Consider the following 21,696-nt stretch of genomic DNA (forward strand, 5'->3'; position numbering starts at 1 on the left):
ACATTTTTAATAAAATTTATGCTATCAATGAAATGAACATAGAAATGAAGATAAGAAGGCATTACAAAATAAAATGATTCTATAGATAACAATGAAGTTTACAGAAACCCACGATTAGTGAAACCCCGATTTAAGGCTACTTCATGAATTTGTGAGTCTGAACATTAAACTGAGAAAAATCTTAAACGAAGAAATGTAACATTGAGACTACTGACCTAGGATCATTGAAGCTGACATTAAATGTGGGAAAATCTTAAATTAAATGTGGATTCTGCCGCATATAAAAGCTAAGGATTGCCATCCTTACATACAATTCATCATTAGGAGTAGTAGTTATGGTTAGGACTGTCTTGCAAGGTCTTCTTTTATCCTAATACCTTCTATCCCATACCTCTGGAGTATTCATTCGCAGCCAGTAATATGCTTCTCTGAAGTCATCAAAGATGATGCGAGATCCATCATGTGATCGAGCTGAGAGTACAATGCTGGGGCTGCTGTAAGCTTCTGATGTAACCCATGTGCAGTGAAGAGTATAGGACAGCAGCAAGAAACACATCATACCAACAAACACTGTTGCAATCTAAAACAAATATTTTTCAGACTGGAAAAATTAAAGACAATTTGAAAGAAAAAATAAGCAGAGCTAATTACATGCTGCATTGCTCTGCAGACAGACACTCATCTCATTACTTACTGAATGATTCCTGTATTACATATTGCAAACGCATACAAATGTATAATTCAGTTTACGATGTACTTACCTCACTTTTCATAACAAAATTGCTCTCAAATTTCTTAGCTTTCTTGTCCACGTTCTTTGTTGCATCAACCTGTTTCATGTATGTTACCAACATTGCCGACACAGCGATACCAGACAGGATACACATGACTGGAGCAAGTACAAGCATCAGACGCACCATCACACCCTGCAAAAGCGAGGTATGATATGCTACTTCCATTACTTTCTTAACGCTCCACTACTGCCACATTTTCATTGATCAGAGCTTGACTTCAATATATAAATTCAGTAACTCATATTTTTTGATGGAATAACATGTGAAGTTGGATGTGGGATAGCTCAGTCAGTACAGTGACAGCCTTCAGGCTGGAAAGCTGGGGTTAAATTCCAGACAGGGGCAGGATTCTTCTCTTCTCCACAACATCCAGGCAAGCTCTAAGGCCAACCCAACCAGGTGTGATTTCCCCAGAAGTAAAGTGGACAAGGCATGATGCTGACCACTCATCTACATCTAGTGCCGAGGTCAAGAATGGTGGAGCTATGCCTCTACTCCCCCATGTCTTCATGGCATAGTCATTACTTAATTAAGCAAAGGAACAATTTTACCTTTTATAACATGTAAACCCTTTACAGGTTATATCCTACCTACTCATACAATGAAGCTTCCTAACAGCATTCCTGCTGCATTTCCTTCACACAGCATTTTCTTGTGCCACAGAAACAGTCTACAATTTATACTAAACACTTAGGTTGTGTGATTAGGAGACCATATTGGGGAGGCCCCAGGTTTGATCTGTAACCCAGAAATCTTGAAGACTTTCAGCGCTATCTTGTATCATTCAAGAAAATTACTGACATTTACTTCCATTGCTTTAACATCTTGCACGATTCAGCATTCAAATTAATTCAATCATTTTACAGCATATACCACTTGAGACGTCTCCTTAAATAAAACAGGAATCAATCAACATATTTATCATAATTTTCTTCCTTACTTGGGATCCTTACTTAGAAAAATTTGTAAAGCAATGAAACCGCCCATTAACATTCCCCAATTTAAGGTTCTCTCTCATTTAGAATTCAATCCCAAAGCTCCCAAGACAATAATGTTACTGTTACATTTACTCCAAATGAATTTTCCTTTGGTTTAGTGTTCAAATTCACAACTTCCCAAAGAGGGTTCCACTGGACAGAGATTTGAGATTGGTAGTCTAATGTAAGACAACTACCTTTCTATGCCAGTGACCTCAGATTCAAAACTAGATGCAGCCATTGTTGACTCCTGATCTTGCAAACATGGCCACGACCACGTTCTGCACAGCCACGACAGGCAAGAGCACACACTCTGCATGCCAGTCTTATCATCATTTTGCACACATTCAAATCTACTTGTTGAATGCTCCAGGCTTCACAAAGAAACACATCGGAACTGCTGAAAGTTGTAATGTATAGGTACATGGTGTTGTAGCCAAAAGCCTTATTAAGGTAAATTTGGCCCTGTGCTTAATTAATTAAGCACCACACTATGAAGATGCAAGAGGGACTGAAAATACAGCTCCATCATTCTTGGCCTTGAAATTAGATGGTGATGAGTGGTCACCTCCACACTCTGGCCACTTTACTCTGGGGAGTGTCCCCAGTACCCACTGCATATGAGAATGGGTGGGGCCAAAAGTCAGTCTGGCTGCTGTGGAGAAAAGAAAGATCTCCTGCCTCTGCCATGAATCAAACCCAGCTACCCAGCCACCTCACTGCTCTACAGAGTGAGCTATCCCAGCTCCCTTCACCATCAAAAGAGTGAGGATAACATACACGTCACTATACACAAACTGGTAAAAAAGAGGATATGGAGTTAACCTTAAGAGAAGAATGCTAGATAAAATTTCATACTTAGATCATACCAGTGATATTCCTTGGCAATTAGTACAGTCAGTTCCATTGTCTGTTTTATACTTAGGTATAATAACAGACTCCTTACATTGCTGAAATAATTATTAATTTCAAACAGACTCAAGAAGCTCATGGATATAAATGTTTTACCTCCTGCTGAGACCATCTCTACCGAAATTTAATCCATACCTGGCAATTTATATCTTCTTAATATTACATACTAAAAGTTCAAAACAAAATTACATTTTGACAACTAATACACCTCTGGAAATAGTGCTTGCAAACAATAATAATAAAAAGTAGTGATCCTCATTATGAAATCAGGTATATAAATTTAGAAAATTACCATCCTGCAATTCAGCAAATGTTACTGCATCATCTACTTCACAAAATATTATAGGCAATCATTCTGCTGCTTGTATTCATGTGGTTGACGAAAATCTCCTCTAAATCTGAGACAACATAAACTAAAGGTATTTGAAAATAATGTGCTAAAAGAATATATCCAAATTTAAGTGACACATTAAACAGGTTAATGTTATTCCACATCCCACAGTCATTCTGACTAGCTTTGGGTCCATGCAATGTAATGTAATGTAATGTAATGTAATGTTAGGGAAATAAAATAAGTAAATCATGATAAGCTGGATACAAATAAGAAACACACACAGAAAAGTGGAATGGCAGTGCCTTAGTTAATGACAAATAAACAAAGTTTTGCTACAAAGTGCATACTCACAGCAAAGTAGATGCTGGTGACACCATAAAGAACAAGGAATATGTTTGCATCAGAGAGCTTGGAGAAACAGAAGTAGAGCCCAGCTGGAAACAGGAACACCAGAATCTGGAGATCGAAGTAGAATGATGACCACGATGTGGGCTGATGCTCAGAAACAGAAGCAATGATTGGAATGTGGTTCTTGGCATAGCTCGGATCCAGAAGAGAGTAGAATCGTCCAGTCCAGGGGGAGATTTTCCCTGCAGGAACAACCATTTACTTTTTTTTTTATAAAAACAAGTTCATCTTTAACATTTTGGCAACCAGCAAAATAAATTCTTTCAACACCTACAGCTTCCAGAGAGCATGAGATTCAGGGCTGAATCACAAAAAGAGCACCAAAATTATCAATACAATGACATTCAGTCTTTGTGTCCTTTTGCTGTTACTACCCAACACCTCCTATTAATATCCCTAACTAACCACAGGTCATTACTTCATTTTCTTTCACAACTTTCACAAGTTTTCTTTAATGCTTAAAATTAGACAGTACTACATCTCCAGAATGAGAGGGACACGTGACAGTGTAGCTGGTTGAGACAATATGCTACAAGCTGGAAAGTCGCAAGTTGGTTTCCTGATGAGGTCACTGGATTTTTCAATTAACCTAACCCTTCCAGCTACACTATGGCCCTAGGGTTAAGCAGCCTCCGTAGTCTAGGGGTAACGTTCGCACCTCATGACTCAAGGTACGCGGGTTCAAAAACGGCGGAGGTCATGGAATTTTTAAGGGTGGAAAAATTCAGGGAACAAATCCTCCAGGAGGGACTTTAAGCCGTCGGTCCCGTGTCATAGCTTTACGGCACGTAAAAGAACCTCATGTCCCAAGGGGACCACTGAGTCAAATTGATTGGACATTTCCTGCCCAACAGTAGTCTCTAACGCCTCTGATAGATGGGGGAAGCATCGAGAGATACCACTCAGCCAGTAGAGGCCGAACTCGCTGGCTGAGTCGGGACTGATGGCACGCACCAGTATCGGTAGGGTATAGAGACTGGTAGAATATCACAGAGGGGACGTACAACAGACCACTGGTCGAGGTGCATGGGGAAACCCACCCCACCAATAATAATAAAAAATAATAATGGCCCTAGGGTTGACTCTTAACAGGAACGAGTACCAGAATTTTTCTGGGGGGTAAAGGGCAGCTAGCATGTAAGACTGACCTCACCGCCATCTGTGAGCTGAGTGTCTAGAAAATGCGTGAGCCTTCGACATATCACAATCCTACATGCCTCCATACTGTTGCAGGACTAGCTTTACCCTTTTTACAACTTTGGAATATGTAATTAATCATCTTTCCACCTCACATAAGAGATAAAAATATTAGTATATGTCATGATGAACTCCACTGCCATCGGTACTAACTTATGCACTATTTACTGTGAAAATATTCAGAGCTCAAGCATGGAACTGAGGGATCATTATGTCCCACATTCTATATTTTTCTCTATCACTATGAAGCAGCAGTGAAAATCAATATATAACATCCACAATGGCAAATTGGTTCTTTCACACAGTATACATCCCATCCCATAAACACAGGAAAAACTGCTTTTATGAGCAAACACAGATCTTAATTTATGTTTGACAGCCCTTATAATAACTGAATTTATATCAATGAAATGTTACCAAAAATTCTCATTTGCATCTGGAAATAAGCTTCATAAACAATTGTGTTTTATGGTGTTTTATGGTGCGTTTTTGTGGTTTTAGGAGTGAACACAGTTTGACAGCCTTTATCAAAACAGCATTTATATCAATGTCACCAAAAAATTCTCATTTGCACCCTAGAAATGAGCTTCACAAACTGTGTTTAAATCATTATCTTACACATTACAGAAATCTGCATAATCAATGCGCCCGGTAACTGCAAAATCCAAACTGTGTTGAATTTGATGTTCTCACAATGTTGACTATGAAGAGCACAATCTTCTGGGTTTTAACACTATGCAGTGCTGTAGAAGTTTACTGATATTTCATGGGATCGTACTGCCTCCATCATCAGGGTCAAAAGTAATGTCAAGCACAAAACCAGCAATAAACGAGCAGCATGGTCATAAATGTAAAAAAGGTAGAGTTGTCCTTGTGCTTAACTAATTAAACACTATGCCATGAAGGAATATGGGGGAGTGGCTGTAGAGATCCACATTTTCTTGACCTTGGCACTAGCTGGAGGTGGAGGTCGTATTCTTCAAAATTAAAGCTGTGCTTGAAAAGCTAAAGATAGTATTTGGCATCCATAAAATGAAAAAGATCTTTCCAATCTCAGAACTAACTACAGAAACACTTACCATGTTTTACCACAACAGTACCATTTCCACAAGAGTATAGAATAGCATCATTTCATGGTGTTACAGGGATTCTTGTTTGGACAGAAATACAAGTTACAAAGAATGAGCACTGCTCACTTCACTCAAATTGCATTCCTTCAGACTTATCACAGTTATTTGGAACAATTAATTTAATGCAATTCAAAACAATTTTAGATACTATATTTGAGATCCTCATACTGGTGGCTATGAAGAGTACAGTCAACTCTCGATTATCCGGGGGCGGATTAACCGGTTTNTTCTCGTATGTAACACTGTGTAGTCTAGTTTACTCTTCAACCCTGACAATGGAAACAGTACATTCCTGCGAAACATCAGTTGACTTCTAGTGGGCTATAAAGTGTTACAACCCAGAAGAAGTACTCTTAATTTCAATCTCAGTTTCTTTTCACTCACCATCAGCTAACAAAGTAAAAAAAAAAGTAAAGCTATCCCTGTAACAGGCTGTGCAGGTCCATAGGGTTGTGAGACGTTAAGGGTCCCACATTACCCTGAGAATCGGCTCAAAGATGGCGGTAAGGTTGTCAGCCTTACACGCCAGTCGCGCTTCACTCTCCAGGAAAATCATTTAATTAATTCATGTTACTCATTTCTGTTAGAGGCTGAGTAAACCCCAGGGCCTAGTGCGGCCGGAAGGATTAGGTCAATTGAAAAAATCCAATGACCTCATCGGGACTTGAACCTGCGACCTTCCGGCTTGTAGGATAGTACCTTAACCACTATGCTACCACGTACCCCCACCATCAGCTAACGCATACCTAAAACCTGAAAGTGCAGGAAATATTTTGTACAATCATACTAGCTACATCCTGAAAGTTCTGTGAAGAAGCGAGTGTGCACATCCTTCTGACTGTGGTATAAGTCAATGTACCAATTCACTGTTTAGCTGCTGTGGACAATTAGATTCAGATTCATAACTTTACTGCCTGTCAGGTCAATGCATCCAAGAGAATGACCACTAGTAAAACTATCCTGTACTTACTACAGCAGTGAGGACATTAATAGGCTGTTAAATAGTCAAAATTCTGAAACTCAAAATTCAAGACAACTTATAATATAATCCTTAAGGACACCTAGACAAAAAGTAACTGATGGCTACTTTATGACACTTCTAATATCCAACACTCTTGTTTCATCATGACACATATCATACCTGTTAGGGTAAGTGCACCTCCCACAACTGCGGTTATACCTGCTGTGGCAATCACCATTGCGTGGAACAACACTTCAAAATCCTTCTTAGTCATGCGACTGCGGAGGTAATCAACAAAACTGTGCAGCTGACAGAGCCCGAACACACCCAATGCCTTGTAACAATCATCAAACGAATAAGAAAATCTGGCATTGTGGCATATCTCCACAGATCATTTAAAATCACTGTTTTAGTATTTATTATGAGGACTTCAGTATATCATGTAAAAGAGCACTCCCCTCTCCACCCATGTTATGAAACTCCAGTCTTCCTAGCAGTATTCCATCTTCCATGGAAATTTCAAAATCTGGCCATTACCTGACATGCTGATGGATCAACACACTGAGCGTGTAAGAGTTAAATGAAAGGAAACCTTAAATCGAGGAACATTAAGTGAAGCGTTTCACTGTACAAAGTATAATGCTGACAGTAACACAAAAGTTTCTGTACAAGCAGGACATGGTAGAACTGGTTGCATCTTGTTACCCTCACACACTTCTTCCCACTCAATCATTACATGTTCATGGGCCAGAATGTCCAAATTGTTTCTACCGCCTAATCACTCATGGCAATCAAACTGTCCACATTTATAAAGTCAATAAAGCAGTTTTGGAAATCAACCTGACCTTGCAGTTCCATCCAGCTGCCATCATCCAGGTTTTGTTCTTCCATATCAACAGCCGCAAAAAAACCAGTGCAAACGCGCTGACTGATCTTTCTCACTTATGCTTGACAGATTATAGCCTAATCATCTGGATCAACTACCTCTATCAATGATAACAATTTAAGCAAAATCTGTCATGCCATTTTTGGAAATAACTGACATTTCACGTTTGGGGTACTAGTGGGTGTACTTTATTTTCCTGCAGACACAGCCTATGCAGTCTTATTTAGGGAGATGGACTCCGAAAATACCGAAGTTTAATTCAAATTAGGGTCGTTTCTAACAAGGATCACAATTCTGTGTCTGTCAGCCCCCTCTTTTTAGACAGAATGTTTGTATTAACAAGGCAACAACCTAAGGTGGATACATTCTTAGAATTCCATATGAATAAATTCTGCACAAGAGTTCAGCTGCTGACAGGGCACAGACATACAGACGAGCAACATTCCAAAAATCGTTTAAGTGGTGCTTAAAACATGTAAATCCATCAAAACCTCACGACTCATTTTTTTCACAATTACAGTACTTTCCCATTTATATTACGTATACGAGAAAGTAGAAGCATAAAACTCATATTTACAAGGCCAGGAAGAGAGAATGTAAATTAGGCAGTATTCTTTAAACAACCAATACTGAATTAACAATGTTCTACTGCACAGTACTTACTATGTCAGTATTACAATGTGTGTTCCAGGATACTCAAGTTTTACAACTGCGTGAATTATATCTGCTTGTATAATGATGCTGAAGGACCCTGCACAGGATGTTCAAGACAGCTGGTATGGGCGCTCGAATCCAATTCATATTGTCCTTGTATAATACTCACCAACATGTGTTCTGAGCTCTGGACAGGCTGGAATCCAACAAAACTAATCTGCATGGACAGTATGGTGCCCACACAATATAATGTACTGTAAGCTACATAGATGCGATGTGAGAATCGCCCTGTTGCCATCAGAGTCAGCACATGGAGTGGTATCAAATTTATTAGGAACACATATCCACCCCAAGATGAAACCTATGTACAGAACAACATAAATATTACTAAATTATTAATGAAACGTCTGCTACTGCTGTGAACCAGTTTCTACCAAAAAAAAAGTATTCTCACTCCAGTCATGCACAGATTAACACAACTGTGTCACATGGTCCAGCTCACCCAGCACTACATTATTTTAATTATAATACCCGAGTTAAAATATGACATGCAGAAGTTGGAAATTTAAAATTCCCTATCCCTTGATGATAAACAGTTACGTCCAAATTAAAACACAGCTGCCACCACTGTAAAGCTGGGAGATTTGAAACCTCTATTTCCAGACAATAAAAGTAAAACTTCATTTGACATTCATTCAGTATGTTCCATTTATTAATTTCACCTTCAGTTTTACAACAAAGCATGAATATAATCATGAAGCCAAGTTAACAGATCCATCTAACTCCATGGAGCCTAGTCCTTCCTGAAAAGCCACCAGTCGCTCAGCTGCTCAAGAATTTTTCAACATTTTATGTATCCCGAAGGTTCATTACCAAGTTCACAAGAGCCCTTCACTTGCCTCTATCCTGAGCCAAATCAATCCAGTCCATACAAACACCCCCATCCACATCTTTCTAAGAGGTTAACAGATCTCTATTGATAACTATCAAAATAATCTATTGCCTTCAGGCAAGTTGAGATTTTGTGTGGCAATATGAATCTCAAACCACAAGCTGAGGATTTTACTGTAGGTTTTAAATCAACTTAAAGTATAACAATCAATAATTTAGGATGAATGGTAATGTTGATATGCAAAATTTATGAACATGACGTGAGGAAAAGCTTCATGCTATTCAATAATTGTCACTACATCATGTAAAACTAGTGATAAAGTGTGCAGTAAAATAACAATGAATCACTTGATTCAAAACTTCAGAATGTGTCACAAAGCTTGTTTACGTGCTGCAAGAGATGCTTCAAAGTAGACAGTGGTCAATTCTAGCAGTAATATAAGTTTGTTTCACCTTTTAACAGTAATCAGTAGAGAGAATCAATCAATACAGAGAAAATCCCATGTACTGTGGCCTTTAGTCACACAGCAAATTATTGCTATGTTATTGTAATCAGCACATTTCCATCTCAATTGGACACCCTGTATTTCAGCTTAATCACTAAGTTCCAGTCACTCTTCTTCACCAAAATGTAGATATAAGCAGAAATAGCACACAATACTTATAGATGAAATTTCAACAAAAACAAATACTCTAGTTCTATAGCATATATTTTTAAAACATTCCTTCAAATACTGGAATTATTTCTACACTTTCAATCATAAAACTGTTATCTATTGGTATGAAAAATGATAACCCAATTAACGTTTTATAGGTGGTTACCAGGCTCTAATACAATCACTGCAGATTGACAATATGTGAAAAAAGAAAGTGTGTCTGATATAAACCATGGAATGTTGGTTCAACATGACAAATGTTCAAAATGGGCTCAAGAAGATACAAGTGAATATAGATTGTGGTTTCTTTAAAATATCTACCATGTAAAAGTATGCGAGAGCAGCCAAAGTTGACCAAAAGATGGTGCCAGTCTTCACAGCCTTGATCCACATGTAGTAGGTTAGCAACATGCAGAAGATGGCAATTCCTGCAACAGTTGAAGCTTCAATGAGCAATGCATACATTATAACACTAAAATTTACTGTACTAATTCAATTTCAGCAAACTACTTCATATGATTATCCTGCAACTAGGACTCTTCACTATGCAGAAGCTAACAGTCAATCAACTAGTCAAGAAATTTCCCATTTTTTATGGAACTGGAGGTTCATTACCATGTTCACAAGAGCTTGTCACCGAGTTCTAGAACCCAGCCCATACTACCACAAACTACTTCTTTATCTATTTGAATGCCACACTACACCACATAACTGCTTGCTATATGTGGTATGGCTACTTAGTTGTAAATGCAACTGAACACAAAAACCCACAATACTTCCCTCAAATGACCTTCAAACAACAAGAGACATACTTCAAGTAAAAAGCCTGTTCTTTCCTCTAAACATTCATATGCCACATTTGATGCCATCTGCTTAGAAACAAGCAAGTTGATTTCTTCAGCTGTGGCAGATTTATTGCAAGTACCCTAAGCTAATCTAATTGGTATATGACACACAAATATTAGTATATTATTAATTGTGAGTAATATATTATCCTCTCAGCTAAGTGTAGGCCTTCCATGTAGTCTCTGGCCTTCAAGTTTTGCAACAAAAATTGTATGTGTGCTCTGCCTCTCCCATACACAGTGTGTCCAGGTTCTGTTAGGACTGTGTTTATTAAAAATATAAGATGTGAAATATTTTCAAAATTCTACTCTTTTTATTCAAAATATTCTCCTTCTGAATCAATACATAGCTGGAATAAACTGAAAAGTTTTTGGAAACAGTCACTGTACTCCTTTTGTAGAATCGCATTTAGAACTGCGGTACATTCCCTTTGGATGTCCTGGATGGTGTAGTGACGGTCTCCTTTCATCGCCAACTTAACTTCTGGGAACAACCAGAAATCGGCTGGAGCCAAATCTGGCAAATACAGAGTATGATCAAGGACTGTGATCCATTTTCTGGCCAAAAAAATCGCACACGATCTTCAATTTGTGGGGTGGTGCATTGTCATGGAGGAGCAACCAGGAACCTTGCTCTCGATATTCAGGTCAAATTCAAAGAATTCTCGCCCATAAATGATTGAGGACTCCGAGATAATAATCAAAATTCACCATTTGACCTTCTGGCAGAAATTCCTTGTGAATATTTCCTTTGGAATCAAAGAAAGCGGTTAGCAGTGTCTTTACTCGACCCTTTTGCATGCGCACTTTCTTTGGTTTCGGCTTCTTTGGGCTCAACCACACTGCACTCTGCCGCTTTGTGAGAGGCTCACATTGAAAACACCATGTCTCATTACCAGTAACAATCAATTTCATAAATTTTGTATCACTTTAGGCCGACCATAACATGTCTTTGCAGTGTTCCACTCTGGCATGTCTTGCATTGCCTGACAGCACATGCAGTACAAACTGCGCACAGACTTTCCGTTTGCCCAGATCCTCGGTCAAAATTTGATGCACACTACTTTTTGGTATTCCCAAAAGCTCCTTGATGAGTCTTGCAAATATACATCTGTCTGATGCAAGGATTTCAGTCACTTCTTCATCTTCTTCTTTTTTTTTCTTCGGTGTGACTTGTTCTCGGCTTTGATGCACGTGGAGCATCTTCACTGTCCTCCCTGCCGTCACGAAATACAGCATACAATCAAAAAATGTTTGAGCAACTCAAACAATCACTACCATACACACATTTCATCATTTAGTATGCTTCTTCAGCTGTTTTGCCTAACTTCAAACAAAATTTGATGTTGGATCTCTGTTCAACCACCATTTTCTGATGAGCGTCAGAGCAATACTGTTACATTCAAGGTCAGAACACATGATGCAGCGATGCTTGCACTTTGAAATTATAGACAGCCACAGCTGAAACTTCAAGAATCTTAACGCCACAACTCGCCAACAGATGGCATTGCAAGGCAAAAATTAAAAAAATGAATCTTAACAGATCCTGGACACACCGTGTATGTATTTCATGGCCACCTATCACATTTGCTTCTATCTGATGACCCTAATAATATCTGGTGAACAGCACTCATACCTCGTATGTCCAAATATTCTGCTTGGCACCCTATTCTAAAACACCTTCAACGTATTTCCTACATGTGGGTAAGTACGTTAACTGTGAAGAAAGCAGTCTTCTGGGATTTTGCACCGTGTATATGTGATGTGCCAAATCCCAGAAGACTGCTTTCTTCATAGTCACCGCCGTGAAAGCCTCAAATCTTACAAGTATGTTAACTACCGTATCACTTCAAATATAAGAAGCATCTAATTTTTAAACGTGTGTTTTAGGAAAAAATTAGAGAGATATATTTATTCCAATGAGTTTATTTAGAACACATAAATTAAAATAACAAAATATTTAAGAATACATTTAACACATCAAGTGTTTGTAATTGACTTGTCATGCCACTAGGAATTATTACTAGATCAGTGTTTGGGTTCCTTAACCTGTTTCTTATTGTGTTGGAGAGATGGCCATGAAATGCATCCATTGCAAGCACACTCTGTGGCGTTGATAACGGATCAGGCTGATGTTCCCATACACATCCAAGCCAGTCTTCCATTAACTCCAGTGTCATCCATGCATATTTTGGGCCCAAACTATTACATCTTTGAAAAAAAAAATTCTTTTGGCACTGTCTTTGTTTTCAATAGTATGTATGGTGGCAATTTATTTGCCATTTGCATTCATATACAGCACGACAGTAATATGTTAACTTTTTAAATTTACGATATTATTGTGATGCATGTAAAAATATTGCAGTTTATTCTCCATTGCCAATTTGACTTAAAGAATACTTTTCCCCTCCGTGCAGTCCAATAACAAAACACTGAAATTCAATCAGTTTAGTTTCAAATTCCAAAGGAAGGTTCAGATTAATTTTTGTCCTTCATCGTAATGATAAGCTTTCTCTCTTCATAAATTTTCATGTCATCCACAACTAGCCTGGGAAAGTACATTCCTGTTTCCAGCACACTTTTTTGCTTCTGATATCAAGGCTTCCCTAGTCACAAAAAATCTTTTACTTCCTAAATCTTTGAAATAATAAAAAACAGACACATAAATCCCAGGATTTCTCCCTTTCCTTGGTCCAGAAAAAGATTTTCTATTTGTCAGACATGAAAACAGTTTTGTTTTTATGCTTCGCCAATGATGCACACATGCCTCACTTAACTGTATACTTTCTATCAGCTGCACAACTACCTATCTTTTCAGCACACAGTATAAATTTCTTTTGAATGTGGCATCATATGTAAAATGCTTTTCCATGGGTAGAAACTGATAGAAAACTGAACACACCTGAACAATAAGACTGTCAGGCAATGAATGAACTAAAAGTTGGGGGCTGACTTAGTTAAAGGTGGGGCCATGCCATAGCTCAATTGGTTAGTCGCTGACTTCCCACCGCGGCAGCCCGGGTTCAATCCCAGGTCTGGTCAAGTGGGATTTGTGGTGGACAAAGTGGTGCTGGGGCAGGTTTTCTCCAAGTACTTCTGTTTCCCCTGCCAATCTTCATTCCACCAATTGCTCCACAATCACCCTCACCTATCATCTGGAGCTGGTACAATAGGCCAGAAGTGGCCGCAGTACAAGGGACTTTTTTTTTATTGCTAGTGGGGTTGCCAACCATTATGATTCATTTGGAGTGGGCAGTTTGCATACTAGCGCACAAAGCAAAAGTTATCTTAAAGTTCTCAAAATTTCAGAGAAAAGCCTCCATTCACACCAGGATTGAGATTTCTTCCTCCATCGAATCCCAAAACTTCAAAGCTTGCACACTGCTAGTATATTTCAGTTGTGTGCTTCCAGGTTGACATTGCATTATAACCCACATAACTACAATCTACATTTTCACTGTCATTAAGACTTCATATCTCATATTGTTAAATTAGTAAATCACATGAAAGTGACTAAAGGACAACAGACAATATGTAAATCATTTTCTAACTCCCAACTGATTTCAGTGACCTTTCTTCTAGTGCCTAACCTTCATTATCGTAGGAACCTGCAACTGACCGAGATATGTAGCCAGGTACAATAGAGATCATGGCTGCAGCAACCAGACCCGATGCAGAGTCCTGAAACGGAAACGTATAAAACAACTAATCAATCACTTAAAAATAGCACACACAATTTAAAAACACAGTGCAACTTTGATATAAAAAGAATCTATAAAACTTGTATAAATGCTTGATATAACAAGTGATCATAATATTCAGAAATGTGTGAACAAAATATTCAAATCCAAATTCTATTTAAATGATGTTAAAATGTAAAAAGAAAAAATGTTCACCACAGTATTTGTACTTATTGATGCATTTGCAACAGAAACTTGTGAAAATGTCCAGATCAGCCTTGCTGTGTTTACTATATTATATTTAAGCACCCTGTTACATTCCACACTTCTATACGTACAATATAAACTCCGTCATAAATGCAACACTTTATTGTAGTTCTTGTCCCCCTTCTTTCACACCACATGTTTCGGCCGTAACCGGCCATCATCAGGTGTATTTTACTTCACGTAGCTGTTAATACTGAGTGCAGTGTGACAGCTACGTGAAGTAAAATACACCTGATGATGGCCGTTTGCGGCCGAACCATGTAGTGTGAAAGAACGGGGACAAGAACTATAATAAAGTGTTGCATTTACGACGAAGTTTGTATTGTCATGTTTGTCTGTCCATGTGCGTGTCTGCCTGTAATAAATCAAGAACTGCTATACAGATTTTCATGAAATGTGATATTTTGGAATTTTATTAATATGTGCCAACATATTAATACTTTCATATAAATCTGAAAATAATATGGGACACTATCAAAATGCATTTGCATGTGCATCTTGAGAAAAAATCGTGTGAACTTGCTAAATATTTATTAGAACAAACTGTTTTGAACAAAGTTATATATAAATATGAAATCCATATTTCATGTCCAATCCCATAAGTTGTATGGTTTTCAGTATAAAAAAGTAAAAAAAAAGTAAAGCTATCCCTGTACCAGGCCGTGAAGGCCCATAGGGTTGTGAGACATTGAGGGTCCCACATTATCTAGACAATCGGCTCAAAGATGGCGGTAAGGTTGTCAGCCTTATGCGCCGACCGCGCTTTACTCCCCAGGAAAATTATTTAATTAATTTCTGGTACTCATTTCTGTTAGAGGCTGAGTAAACCCCAGGGCTTAGTGCGGCTGGATTAGGTCAACCGAAAAAAAGCCAATGACCTCGTCAGGACTTGAACCCGCGACCTTCCGGCTTGTAGCATAGCCCCTCAACCAACTACGCTACCGCATGCCCTCAGGGTTTTCAGTATATTGAAACAAAATAGATCTACCTTCTTTAGATTTTGTTTATCTACAGGCAATAATAGAGCGAATGCACCAGAACTGTTACGGTATCCAAACATTTCTTAAGTTGCCTGAAGTGGTTATCACAAAGACATGAAGGTAAGGAATAATAACTTCACAGTCCTTATACCTTTACTATTATCTGAAGCAATAAGCTGGAGCTTTCCTCATGCTTACATATTCTCTTGTTCTTTTAATCACTGGCTGGTGTTTTTCAATTATGTATTAAAAAAGGCTCTGCATGCTAAACATTTCTGGCTCAGAGTGGCAAAACCCTGTGCTAAGACACAATTCTCAGATTTTGGAATGCAGTCTCCTCTGTATCAAACAAAAAGCAGAGGCATAAAGTGCAGTTCAATGACACCTATATGGACCACTACCCATAAATAGCTTGAGAAGCAAATCTGCAATTACAGTTCATGCAAATAGCCGTCAAGAAAAATTTCAGCTGGCTAGGAATTGGCCTTTATGCTGAAAGTGCTGAAAAAATGGCCTCAGTTTACAAGAGATTTTTCCATGTAACATTATACATAGTGATGGTGATAATGGTTTTTTCTAAAAATAATAAAATTCTTGTTATAAGCCACAATTGTTATATCACAGTTCCATTGCAGCGTATACTAAAATATAAATAATTGTTATCAGGTAAATATGAACCATATACACATAAAATATGGCAACTGACAATTGTTCATTTAAACAAATGTGCACACAGATATTGTATATAATCATCACAGAAGGATGGGTGTGAGATGAGGGTCCATTAATTGCCACTCAAAGTTTTAAGTGGATGGATGGATGAAGGTTATAGATTAATCAGATAACCAAATGTTAAAAAAAGTATTACACTCTAGGATGTGATACCTAGCAGTCCAGTACCAACTGATGTTTCCGAGGACTTAAACCTGATTACACCAAGAATATAGTACTCTCCACAGTCTGCTCTGAGAACCTCAAATCCAACAAGCGTAAAATAGCTTGAAGACTAGCGGTAACTGACATGGACAGATAATCTTTGAGTTTGTACATGACATAAGACTAATAACAGATGCATAACATTTTAATCCTACCTACATCTGCCTAATGGAATATTTGATATTCTGTATTTCAGCATCCTGTTGCAATCGTTTAACTTAACATCCATGTATTTATCATCTGTCAATATTGCAACACTTGTTTATTCACCACTTGATCTTTATTTTAGTTTAACATTTTACACTGTGAAACAACACGTTTCAGCCCCAAACGGCCATCTTCAGGTGTCTTGATATGTTACAAATATTTTATCAAATTATGTTAATGAATATTTGACCTTCATAATCCCCATATACAGAATGTTCAGCTGAGATAGAATCATGCTGTAATTCACTGAGTGACCACAGAGAAAACAGCACAGAGATTTTCCCTGACCAAGATACTGATTCTCTACTTTAGCAGAACTTCATTATTGCCATGAGAAGGCAACATGAACTTCACACATTTGTTACAGTTGCTGGAACTGAACCCCTTCTGCCTTAAAGTATGCCTTGCAGCATACAATGTTCTGCAACACATTCTACGTCTCTAAATTGCTTCAATATACCACCCACATACCAATCTGAATTCACAGATGGCTGAAAAGCCTTCAGGTCAATAACTTTTTGTGCACTTATAGCACACCAAATCACTAATTCTTTGCTGTGCAATGACACTGACTGAATGGTATGACAATTTCCTTCATTCCATATTCATACATTCTGCATATTCAAATGACTGCTTACGAGTATAACAACAGCTACAGATGCAAGACACCATCATGTACATTTTGCAGCAAAGTGAACTCATGCTGCATAACTGCCTTGCTTAAGCTCATGCACATGCACTATATTATATGGGAGAAACATAATCAGTCTTGAGGCCATGATCACAGATCCCAGCAAAACACTGGCTTACCGCACCAAGTCCCTTAGCAGTTTTCAAGAACTGATCCCTACCATGACTTTTTTTTTCACTCAGCACACTGTTCTTAAATCAGGGCTTGAGGTGGGGTGGGACGTGGCAGGATGGCATCCTGGTTCTTTTCTAAATGGTTTAAAAGCATCCCGTTACTTCTTTGGCAGTAAATGCAATGTACAATACCTTTTTTGGAAAATATTCTAAAGATGAGTACTTGTAATGCATGCGTGACTTTATTTTAACGCATGCCATTTAAACTACTGTAATATGTTCGTAGGTCTTAGATGGAACACAGACTATATACATCACTCGGTATATTTTCATAATTTATGTCTATGAATTAAAAGGGGAAAACCATCCAGGTTCTATTTTCATTCCACCTCAAGCACTGTCTTAAATTGCTTACTTTTGTCACAAACTGAATCACTGGTCCACACTTTTTGACAAGTTTCAAAATGTTCTTTAAGTATTCTTTCTTCCGTAAAATAAAAGTAAAGTTGTCCACTGCTTAAATATTATTCCATGAAGATGTATGGGTAATTAGAAGCACAATTCCGTGCATTCTTGCCCTCAGGCACTAGCTGGAGATTAGTTATCAACACACTCTAGCCACTTCCCCCAGGCGAAAGAGTCCGTGATATACTATGAATGAGGCTAAGTAGGCCCCTGAGTGTGTCTGAATGCTGTGGAGGAGAGATGATTCTCGTGCACTGAGTCCTCAGCTGTCCAGATCATAACACCTGATGTTGAAATGTATACTGAATTGCAAAAGTAATGGAATTCAGATCTGAAGACAAAAATCTGAGCAAGCAAAACCTTTAATCACAAATCTACTGATCACACTCTATACTGCGGGACTGATTCGCCATCACAGCAGAGTTATACAGCAACAGCCAGCCAAAATGTATGCTGTAATCACTGTGTTACTATGTACTTACCCTCACTTAAGCTCTGTAAATCAGATGGATCATACTTCTTTGTCGACTTTCAATTTATTAAATCAATATTAATCCTCTGAAGGCCTGTTATTAATTATAATTATGTCAGACATTTTTAGTTAAATTTAAAATTATACAGCATTTTGGAAACTGGATCTGCCTCTGTTATCACATATAACGAAAAAGGAAAGGACCCCATTATATTTGGCCCAAAATACTGAGATACTCTCAATCATGGGCAACAAAGGAACTTCTAGGCAGCATGTATCAGATATGCGAGATGGAAATATAAGTGAAAATAACAATTTATAATCAAAGAATTACTTCATGTCTTTTAGCAAGGGGAGCCATATGATGCTGACCTCCATGTGCAGCTGGCTGATCACCTATTTTCCTGTTCTGCTGAGGACTGCATATTTGGGTTTTCTGCTTGTCCCATTTTCTTCTTTGTGCAATATTTCTGTCTTATCCTGTTATATCATGTGGTCTTCATCCCAGGAGTGTTCTACTTTTGAGTTTGTTATGTCTCTCATTTCTGTTCTGGTGTTCAGTAGTCTGCCTCTCTCTCTCTCTCTCTCTCTCTCTCTACGTACCTATCTCTGCAGTCACATAAGATCTGCATACAATATTTTGGACTTTTGCATCTTATTTTCAGGTTTAGTTCCTGTAATTTTATAATTAAATCAATACTGCTGCCTCTAAAGACAATTTTTGCATGTAGTGTGAAACATACCAATCCCATAACAATGTACGTTCACAACTGCTACTCTGGGAATTCAAAAGAGGATCCTTCTTTCTTTCTTTCTTTCTTTCTTTCTTTCTTTCTTTCTTTCTTCGAATCACATAAAAATGTGAATCATGCATAAATGTATAGAGTGGCCACAGTTTATTCACCATATTTCAAGTTCACACAAAAGAGATTATACAAGATACAGAGAACTGGTATGCTTTACTTGCAAGAACAACGCATCAAGTTCAACACATCTCAATGTGAGTGCCATGTGTAGCTCGCACAATGTCCAAACAGTACTCGATTTCATGCCATGTGTCTTCCAGCATCTGGGGTGTCACAGAAGAAACTGCACTATTCATTTTTCCATAAAGTCGAAACATACTACAAACTTCTGGTTGGAATACCTAGTCCTTCACATACTCCCAAAAGAAAAAATCCAGCCATGTTATATTGGGGGTGGGGGAGGGCAAGTGATTGATGTGTCCTGCCCAATCCATCTGTTTGAAAACTTGTAGTCAGAGACTCTCTCACTGTTAAGGCCTCAGCGTGGAGGTGTATCATCTTGCTGAAAGAAAATGTTTGGTTGAAGGCGTACTGCCTGTGGGCTGTGCTGAAAGCCTTCAAGAACCATCTCAACTGTGTCAGCATCTACTGAAGGCCTACCTGCACTCTTCTTATGCAGAACAGTGCCTATTTCCTGAAAATGTTCCAACCATCACTTGATGGCCCGTCTTCCAGTGACTTGCTCTCCATGAGCTAGACAGTAACATTTCTGCACTTGAATAACTGGTTCTGTCTCCCAGTACCACAACAAAGACACTGCCTTTTGTTGGGGAGAAACTGAAATTTTGCGTTCATCACCTGTGTATGTTCAGCAGCAATACTATCGGCCAGGCAATTAACACAAAAATTTTTCAGCAGTTCTTTCAAACAATGCAATCTGTTTCTTGATATCTCTATAACTATGTCATATATGTATGAGTAAGTTTCAAATGTGATGAATAATTTTATGGCCACCTTGTATTTCTCAGTGAAGGTGCTACACAAACACTAATGCTTTTGTATCACAAATCACAAGCAATTCAAATTTTAAACACTTTAAGAATTTTGCTTCAGTTTGAGTTTCATTTTGAAGGCTGAAAAAAAAAGTTAATTTTTCTGGGGAGTAAAGCGCAGCCGGAGCGTAACACTGACAACCTTACTGCCATCTTTGAGCCAACTGTCTAGATAATGTGGGACCCTTAACGTCTCACAACCCTATGGGCCTTCACGGCCCATTACAGGGATGGCTTCACTTTACTTTACTTACTTTTACTGGTTACTGTCCATCTACAAAGTTGGAACACAAAATAAACTCTGACAAGGAACAGTTTTGTGAAATTTCATACTGCTGCACTGTATTCAGAAATTTTAATCTTGGTTCCTACTGGACAAAATGGACATCACCTTCCATGAGCCCCATACTTTGATCCAGGGCAGAGTTCACGCTACATTTTGGCACAGTTTCCTTTGGATTTGTTATCCACTCCACTTACTATTTTTTTTTTCTGTGGCGCTACAGCCCCAATTTGGGCCTAGGCCTACCTCCATGAAACTCTCCGTTTCACTTCGGTTTACTAGATCTTACACATTCGGTAGGACTCCTTGGGCGAGTGATCAGCTTGTCGCAAGGCCTCTACCTGTAGACAAACACAGAAAAATGCACACAAACATCCATGCCCTGAGTGGGATTCGAACCCACGATCCCGGGTTCCGAGTGAGCAAAGACAGTGCATGCCTTAGACCGCTCGGCTACCATGACCGGCCTCCACTTACTATACCAGACCTAAACTCTGCAACATGTATTATGAATAAATCATGGAGAATTTAATTCTTCATTCTAATAATTATTAACTCAATTATATTCACTCCATGCAAATAGGTACTTTATGCAGCACCGCAAATAAAAAAACTGTCCCTCTCACAATACAATTCATGAAAATAAAATAAAATAAAAATGGAAGCAATAACAGGATCATACCACAGACAAAATCAACTAATGAGGGATATTATTTTCCCAGTTGCCTGAGTTTTCAGGAAGTCACATCCACATTCATGGACTGCAAAACTGGCATAAGAACTTGATAATCATGCACGAAATCATTACAGTTCCTAAGACTACTATTCTCTGGGATATAATGCCGCATAGTCTGCTGAAAATCAACTGATGTTTCAGAGGAACATATCATCTGGCGGGAGTAACTATGACCCATTAAGGTCATATGTTACAGGTAGCACTGACGCCATCCTCAATGAGGTTGACCGAACTATGGCTATCTCTCTGGTGGGGGCACATCATGGACCAGAGGGTGCGTCAGGACACCTAGTGGTCCTGTTTGGTAACGTCAATTTTGGGGTCTGGATCAGTATGACAATCCAGGACTGCTGGTTAAGCTCCCATAAGGGCAATGACATCTTATAAGTCCAGCCTCCCACACACAGGCATTATGACTCTCGG

At 38.5% G+C, this 21,696-nt stretch overlaps 1 protein-coding gene across 2 annotated transcripts in view; it reads right to left on the bottom strand.

Moving 5' to 3' along the window:
* Positions 1-21,696, bottom strand: part of LOC111874569 (dolichyl-diphosphooligosaccharide--protein glycosyltransferase subunit STT3A) — a 42,913-nt gene that overhangs the window by 10,570 nt on the left and 10,647 nt on the right. For both annotated transcript variants that reach the window (XM_023870176.2, XM_023870177.2), the window contains exons 5-11: positions 14,236-14,326; positions 10,122-10,228; positions 8,423-8,614; positions 6,894-7,047; positions 3,369-3,607; positions 762-926; positions 392-580 (exon numbers count right to left, since the gene is read on the bottom strand). In XM_023870176.2, coding sequence (XP_023725944.1) covers positions 392-580; positions 762-926; positions 3,369-3,607; positions 6,894-7,047; positions 8,423-8,614; positions 10,122-10,228; positions 14,236-14,326 — 1,137 coding nt within the window. The remainder of the gene's footprint in view (positions 1-391; positions 581-761; positions 927-3,368; positions 3,608-6,893; positions 7,048-8,422; positions 8,615-10,121; positions 10,229-14,235; positions 14,327-21,696) is intronic.

This window comes from Cryptotermes secundus, unplaced genomic scaffold (genome assembly GCF_002891405.2).
Source record: "Cryptotermes secundus unplaced genomic scaffold, Csec_1.0 scaffold1009, whole genome shotgun sequence".
NCBI classification, from domain to species: Eukaryota; Metazoa; Arthropoda; class Insecta; order Blattodea; family Kalotermitidae; genus Cryptotermes; species Cryptotermes secundus.